This window comes from Ostrea edulis, chromosome 6 (genome assembly GCF_947568905.1).
Source record: "Ostrea edulis chromosome 6, xbOstEdul1.1, whole genome shotgun sequence".
Taxonomy (NCBI): domain Eukaryota; kingdom Metazoa; phylum Mollusca; class Bivalvia; order Ostreida; family Ostreidae; genus Ostrea; species Ostrea edulis.
The window spans coordinates 18,414,366-18,422,706 of record NC_079169.1 but is presented as its reverse complement, the minus strand read 5'-3'; the positions used below and the strand labels follow the sequence as shown (position 1 = coordinate 18,422,706).

Sequence of the window (8,341 nt, the reverse complement as noted above, 5' to 3'; positions counted from 1 at the left end):
CGAAGGTTTCTTAATGAATACATGTACCAAGTTTTACGGAATATATAATATCACCTAGGCTTTCTTCTCACCCTATTTCGTTCAGGAAGTATTTTAATGTAAAAGTTTCTAAGAATCGTGAAGCATGAATTGGGGTTTCCCGCTTAAAGTATCGTTGAAATTTGAAGTTGTGCATAAAACGACATTCTTCAGTTTTATTCAGAATCAACTCAACTTGCAAAATATATTCCCGGCTCAGCAATGATTAAAAAGCACGTCTCTTTGAAAAGCTAGTCATGCTCTCAATAAGCTGTATAGGACGTTAATTAGCGTCTCGTACATTCTTTGTCAAGAAGTATATTCCTTGAAGAAGCCACTACCTGTGTAATTTGTATATAACAGGTCGTGTTACCGGGTAACGGGTTTAAACAACCCCCAGTGGTCTTTGTAATGAAATTGGCGGGAACTTTTCAGGTGCGAATTAGATTATCCATGCATATGGGTTGTGTTTGTTTTTGGAAAGGCTAAGGGTTGTCCAAAGTTTGATCTGAAGACGGTGTGGATACATGGAACGATTAACTCTAACAAGATTTCTACTCCACATTGTCGCTGGTGTTTGTTTGTTTTCTTGAGTAAATAGAGGCGATGATGTGATAAGTCTCGCCTTGGCCTCGAGATTAGATGGCCATTGCTGACTATTATGAAGTGTTATATCCCAAGTATAGCATAATACCATATTACAGCCCGGGTGTTTTGTAAATTGTCGAATTATGTAAAAACTGTGCTGAGTATTGTTAGAACAGGTATGACATTAACGAAGCTTCCAGGTGCCTTACGTTTAATACATGCACATGTATAATTTCTTGTTTTGCCACAATTGCATTACGTTTTAATTTTCCCCTTTATACATTCGTTCATTTAACAAATTATGCTTTGAATTCTGGTTACATTTACACCTGTTGCATTACTTATATATATATATATATCATGTCAATGATGTTTATTTATTTCTTCTTCTTTGCTAATAAACAATTTAGCTTTGTCTTTCACGAATTTTCAATCTCAGTATATTTAAGTTTATAGATTTTCGTCCATTTACTTAAAATAATCGATCACAATGAATTGATGACTGGTTATTGATAAGATTGTAAATGTAACGCCATGGAAATCTGCACGGTACAGAATCTAAATCCGTGATACGTTAGGTGAAAATATCTAAAATCTCTATTGCATGAATAATTGTAAATCAACTAACATACGTGGCAGACCTGTACATATGTACGAAGTATATCGACAACCACACTATTCCGCCACCACGACGTTTGACCACAATCGGGGGTGTAATTCAATTGAGACACTTTTTTAACGTTAATTTTGTTTTAGAATAACTCTAAAAATAATAAAATTTCTCTCCATGTTTAGATTGTCTAAGCCTTCTACAGATTGGGCCGACAAAGAATTACACACTTATGAAATCCATTAAAGATGTTAAAACCTCACAGTGTTTTCCCTAAGAACCGGCCGCCGGCCAAATTGACCGTTTCAAACGATTTTCTGGCCGGTTCAAATATAAAAAAAAATCAAAAAATAATATGTTGTCAATTTCAGTGATGTTGATTTACACGATCAATCTTTGCAAAGAAAGTATGCGGAAGCAATTGGTTGACTATAAATATCTTTCATATTTCTTCCTTGTTTATGTTTTTATCGAGAGCTTTTTGAAACGGCGATTTTGATTGGACGATATTTTAAACTCTCACCTTGCGCGTGAGAAGCACATGGCAGTGAAAAATAATGAAGTGTCGAACGAATACATTAGGGCTGTTCCAGAAATGATCAAATGGGGGGGTCGGGCGGCAAATGAATTTTTTTTTGTGTGGGTGGTCATATTTTTTCATATTTTATTTGGTCCGTGGTTGGACTGTTAAAAAAATATTTATTATGGGTAGTGGGTAGTTTCTATTGTTTTATTTTGTGCCACGTGGGTGTTGAGTTTTCAGAATATTTTTATTGTCGCTCTTGTCGTGCTGGTTACAAAACGTCGGAGGGAAAATTGAAAACGTGCTTTCGAAATGCTGCTTTCGAAAGTAACAAAGAACTATTAGAGTTGTCGCTCTTTGCAGCGCATAACTTTCCATTACGACACTCTTCAAATTAGAGGCGCGTTTAGTAGGGTCCCTTTGGACGTGATGGCGGCGAACTCTGTTCTGTAGATTATTACAGTTTACAGTGCATCGATTTTGGGAATATTTTGAAACCAATAGGTATTCTGTTTTCTAATAAAAATAGGCAAACCTTAGTTGATTTATACGAGGGTACCGATGCGTTATATTTATCAGTCAGTGTGATGGTGATATAGAGGCCTCCGGGCGCGGGCTCCATTAGAGGACGAACGATTCGTGGATCGTTTGGACTCCCGATCTTTCCAACATTCCCGCCATAGATGCCTTTGATTGTTGATGTGACATCGTTTCTTCAGAACTACTGTGATACAATGTCGCACAGGCATTACCGCGTCATTGACTAGAATGTTTGTCCCGAAAACCTCGCGAGATTTGTACCGTTTTCATTTTTAAAAATATTTTTGTAGTGGGTCTGGTTAGTTTTTTTTTTTTTAGATGGGTCATTGTAAAATGAGTTTATCAATTTGATGGGTCATGGGGTAATTTTTTATTTTTTTTTATGGGTGCTTGGTATATACAAAAGGTGCCTCCCGACCCCCCCCCCCCCCCCCTCATGTATTTATTTCTGGAATAGCCCTTACATGATTTCTTCCAGTCAAAACATCGGAAAGGTGTGTATTTAACACCACTGTGACTAACTTGTCCGAAGTGAAAATGTTCAACCCTTTGGTATATATTTAAAAATGTAGGTTAAAAAGTGGCATATGAACAAGGGTCATTTTGCCCCCTGAAATGCCTCAGAATGCAGGATTTTGCGTCTAATTTTCCAAAATTTCATGGGGGGAATCCCCATACCCCCCTCCCCCGGCCTGTTACAATTCTAAATGGGCCTGTTCAAATGAAATGAATGGAAAACACTGCCTCATCAATATTTTATCTAACATCTATTCCATTAATGTAAGCATTTCACCTGAAGGTGTAAACTTGAGGTTTGAAAATCGCCGACTAATTGAAAACCTGCAAATCGATTAGATAAGACGATTTTTGCAGTCCGATGGTCTCGATAAGATTGTAATGCGTTTTCTTTTGTGCGTATTGTCGGCCCTCTGATTGATGTCAGAAGAAAGTTACGTAATGTGTAAATTCTAAAGCAAACACACATTAAGTGTTTCCGGAGCTGGAAAATCGGTAAATGATTCTATATAAGACATATTTCAGTATGTTTATGCAGAAATTAAATATTTCGAATTGCAGATGTTCATCTAGTAATGATAATCCTATTAACCAAAGTCCCCTGACATGCCCTAAACAGACGTGTAATTATTTTGCCTGATTAAAATAGCATCGTTGAAATTTATCTGTGAGTAAACATACTTTTCATTCAGTGCACAGGTAAATTAAGGCTCCTACAAGTTTTCCCACGGTATCGTGCCTTCTGTTACAAGACGGCACTATTTTCAACATCTGCTCACAAATTCTTGGCTTAGTTTACTGTTATAAACACAATTGCCTATAAAACATATTTGTTTTCTTCGTATTTGTATGTTTTTATGCCAACCCTCTAATTTCTTATCAATCTTGGAATATTCCAAACTTATGTATTACACGTGCCAGTAGGAACTATTTTGTATCGCGGAGGAGTAGGAGTGGCTATGATTACTACTCGGTAGTTCTATATAAAGAACGAGGTTTTAGCGGTTTAATCAAAACGTGTTTTACTTGTGAGGAGTAGAGACTATTGAACTAGCTTACTTGAATTATATCTTGGAGTAATACAATCGTAAGTGCAATTTTAACCATCAAATGTGTAAAAGATGTTTTTGCATCCGTGTTCCCGAATTTCAGGTCTTAATTTAATTTAAAATGTATGTTCAGTATTACTTGTAAATATCTTTAACATTCTCTCTCTCTCTCTCTCTCTCTCTCTCTCTCTCTATATATATATATATATATATTTAAATGCACGGCCTTTGGTTGCGTTTATTGAAAGATTTTTGTAAAAGATTCATTTATCACTTAACCAGATGGTGCAGTATGTAAAACGTCAAACTAGTGCACAGATGGTGGCTAAACAGCACTTAAGACTTCACTTGAGACGAATCCGAAATAAAGAATATTCCAGACTCAGAGACATGGTCCCATCTATTGCCAAGAAAGACAAAATTTCTAAGGTAGGTTGAAGAAGTTTTCATTACAACAAGAGGCAAAACCTGAAGTCATAAATATGCACCTCTCGACTTTTCACGCCTCGCTTCCTAAGACGTGTCTATTAAGGTGTAATTCACTTTGACAGTCTCATATCCTACGGGTCGAAACAGGATATTAAACACTAAATATTTACATTAAGTTTATCTGATACATTTATCCAATTTCGTCCCACAGCATTGAACCGTTATTTACAACCAGCGTGAAATTACATGGTAATTTAGTACTATCAACATATCCGCAAAAAAATCTTGGCTTAAATGAAACAGCTGTTTTGAGGGAGAAAACATTCAGTCTGCTACGACCAATAACATGATATTTGCATTCATAATTGGACCTGCCACAAACTGTCCTTCTGACGTGGAAATACTACAAGCTGTTTTGACACGACTTTAATCAGGCTCATTGAACAATATTGGTCATGCCAAACAGCGCTGACCAATAGAGGAACGGTACTATCGATAGGGATGACACTAATTATCCATGCTTCTTTCACTCGCACCAGGACGAATCACATCTGCTATCATATGTTGATTTTTTTCCCTGTGACTATACGTGTCAAGGAAGAACATGTGTTTCCTTTCAAATATGCCTTTAAATATTGTGTATCGTGAACATCTGCTCCCTGTCATGAGCATGTCACAGCCATCAGACGATCGTCACAAACCAGATGGATGCCATATTTTTCATTTCTTGTTTAAACGCCATGTTTTAAAAGAAAGAAAAAAAACCGTTATTATTCCATGTTCGTTAACCACTCTGTCCTGTAAAAGTAGGGACATTGAACAGCTGTTCGTCTTGTACATTTCTACAATGTCTTCAGGTATGCAATGTTGAGGTCATTGGGCAAGTATTTACATGCGAAAGCAAAATTTGTTGACACAGGTGGAATGACTCATGTCAAGTGAGGGAAAATAACACATCAAGCAAGAAAAAAGGTAATCCATTTAACGCAGATGTGGTAAAAAGAAATTGTAGGTGCTTATCAAAGGCAATCCGGACTCCACAATGATAAAATAAAATGTAATAGTGGCGAGGCTCGACTTTAATGGCTTTTAATCTAATTGAAAAAAAATAATACACGGAACCATGCCGATACATAAGAAAAGCTTGAAAGGTGCATATTTCAATCGTGACTCACTGGTAACCGTAAATCTGTGTTGATAGTATTAGCCCACCTCCATACTAAGATGAACGCCTGTACGACGTGTTGTTATAAAGTATTCTAATTTCCGCAATTTTTGTATTGGCAACTATCAAAACTGTAAAATAATGTAACGATGTAAATCGACAGTGAATTATATAATATATACAGAACAATTGTATCTGTCATGTTAATTTGGCAGAAATCTTTCTGTATATTAACGTGCTTTGTACTCATGATTTTGGTATTGGGTTTCAGGTGACAGTCATTGAGGAGGCTGTAAAATACATCGATGAACTGCACAGAGCTCTGTTTGAGCGGCTACATTCTAAAGGTAATATATATCGCTGTAATCGAAACTCGTCGTTATCTAGCGTTGTTACGCCACCAGTCAATTTGATGAAAGTGTAATTTAAAACGGGGTTTCATTACGATTTTCTATGGCGGCCAAAAAGAACAAAGTGGCAAGCACATTAGGTCGTTTTCCGCGATGTTTGTTAACGGATATTGAAACAAATAGTGCAAGGCTATACTTTCCACCAGCGTAAATGACAAAAAGATAGAAATAAACGAAACGATCAGCTTTCCTCTAATGACGAGTGTATAATGATTAATGTGGCTATTTTTCCCATCCAAAAATTGTTTGAATTTCACATTGGAGATAATCCCACAAGCAATTTAGAGCAAAGTTATATGGAGAAAAATGATTAAAGAACGTACGAAGTAGTAATTAAGAATGCGGAATGATATGTCACTATAAAGAATGAAATGTATGATATATCTAATGACGACCTTTCTGGTTTTTTACAGCTCTCGGAAACAAACCAATGTCAGATGATCACGTAAAAGATTTCATACACACCCTGATTCCGGCGGACTTGTTCTCCAAGACGCAATCTTCCAGCTCTACCTTTGAAAAAACACAAAGACATCCTTCCTACTTAATGCCAAAGAAGCAGAGGGGGTTTGGCAAACCACACTAATGCTTCGGGCCAACTGTTTTCTGTGATATATAAGAAAAATTGCACGCACTGACTGTGATATTTATCTTTTATGAATATTATAACCAATTTTTATTGGAGTTTTTGCCTTGTGAATTCTGATCCTCTGGGCTATTGAAAAGTGCAGCTTGCACCCACAGTCCCCAATCCAGGAAAAGTCGGCGCCAGCTCAATATCTCTGCAGGTAATTGCATATATATCTATACTTTAATGTTTTTTGTCATTGGTATCTTTACAAATGATAGCCATTTCCTCGTGAAGCGAACAATGCGCGTGTGAATCTTGATAATTATAGTATATCTATTTTAACGACTGGGAATTTAGACAAAAATGAAAATAGAATGAAATGCTGCCTGTGAATATTTGAAAATGAAATCTCTTCTTTTTATTTTGCAGATACGGAATTAGCAGTACAGTGTTTCCCTCGCAGTGTATCCGGTTTGAAATACGTGTTCCTGTACGATGAGACGGGAGACTAGAATGCTACGCACTCAAAATGTCCATTTCAAATGCATTCCAACATACAATGTGATCCATTCCAATGCTAGTCTTTTATGAAAAATATATATTTGATATAATAAAACAATTCAAAAAGATTTTAAAGATTATTGTCTTGTTTCCAACACATGGTATATTGCCACTGACGATTTACAGGGACCAGAGGAAGCCCTTTTCCGAGATATTCAGATTTCAGGTGGTCCAAATGCTTATACACTTTAACACAATCTCTCAACCAATCTGAGACAAAAATGGAACATCTGGTGTACACTGAAGATGTGTGTACATGTTGGAACTTGACAGACTTCAGATCGAAGGTGATGATCAAGTTGTCAGATTGGTATGCGTTTGAACTGGTCCCAGACGATGTTCATCTTTATCGCAGTATCCAAGCTTCGTATCGTATGTATAGCCATCACCAACACCACGGCTTTCCTGTACTCATTCAGTTGTTACTCCAAGGAAGCTCGTGTTTTCAATTCTGTTCTCCTCAAAACCACAACATGCTTGATCCCCATCTGATTTTAATCAGATTGCATCTACAAAGGATTTTCAGAAAAGCCACACACACTATATGCAGAGAGAAAAGACCTTGGACATTTTGTCGACGAACATGGACAAATAATTTAATGTTTATACACTTATTGAGGATACAGGATATTTTATTTCATAATGTTTGGAGTGTTGTGATATTCATAGAGTATATCGCGTGTAGATATAATGTTCTGTAAGGAACAAAGTCCGTGAATTCTGAGACATTGCGGCTCATCTTCAATTTTTATTTCAAAATGTGCGAGTTCTCGGATTCCTGTCCGTATGATTTGAATATCAGTAGTTTTACCAGCTCGCACGCCAACACCAGATATTATACAAATAATGGTATCAATTTCAGTCATATGAATTCAATTTAAAACTGTTGTACCTCAAATCGCATTGCTTTAGTACGATTAAGTTCATAGTCCAAACCTTGATGTCTATATAAACTGACTAACTATCCTGTCTAGTTATCGGCTATTAAATAAATTTACAGTATTTTAATCTTCTTTGCTGATACAAACTCTTTCTCCTGTATTTAGGTCAGTGGACACAATATACACAAACTTTATAATTTCATAAAAAAAAAACCTGTAGGAATTTTATTTTAAAACCATCACGTCATGTTAATGATTTGAAATTATTTCAATAGAAATATGAATGTTTATATTATTTAATATTGAATGCAAAAAAATTCAACGAATTCGAGTAAAGAAGTCACCACACACACACACGTTACAGCAGCAAACTATTGGACAAACAACTTCACCAATTTCCATAACACTTAGTTTAGTATGCACTGTACTTAAATTGAAAATCATACCAAAAAGACTAAATATTTTATCAGTTGATTATTC

At 36.1% G+C, this 8,341-nt stretch overlaps 1 protein-coding gene across 2 annotated transcripts; it reads left to right on the top strand.

Moving 5' to 3' along the window:
* Nucleotides 1-3,724: 3,724 nt before the first annotated feature.
* LOC125648071 (uncharacterized) lies at nucleotides 3,725-7,049 on the top strand. 2 transcript variants are annotated; one of them, XR_008796225.1, is made up of 5 exons: nucleotides 3,725-3,882; nucleotides 4,127-4,273; nucleotides 5,710-5,785; nucleotides 6,262-6,636; nucleotides 6,849-7,049. XR_008796225.1 is itself a non-coding variant. In XM_056141754.1 (4 exons), exons 2-4 carry the CDS (start codon nucleotides 4,127-4,129, stop codon nucleotides 6,432-6,434), a joined length of 396 nt encoding a protein of 131 aa, XP_055997729.1. In that variant the 5' UTR covers nucleotides 3,725-3,882; the 3' UTR covers nucleotides 6,435-7,049. The 2 variants fall into 2 exon arrangements, 1 of the variants encoding a protein (XP_055997729.1); XM_056141754.1 differs by having other exon boundaries at nucleotides 6,262-7,049.
* Nucleotides 7,050-8,341: the final 1,292 nt, after the last annotated feature.

Bases quoted from the DNA above. Each gene is read 5' to 3' on its own strand.
- LOC125648071 (XM_056141754.1), top strand. From the start codon at position 4,127: ATGGTGCAGTATGTAAAACGTCAAACTAGTGCACAGATGGTGGCTAAA. The intron at 4,274-5,709 runs GTAGGTTGAAGA...ATTGGGTTTCAG, and splicing joins AGAAAGACAAAATTTCTAAG to GTGACAGTCATTGAGGAGGC. The intron at 5,786-6,261 runs GTAATATATATC...GGTTTTTTACAG, and splicing joins TGAGCGGCTACATTCTAAAG to CTCTCGGAAACAAACCAATG.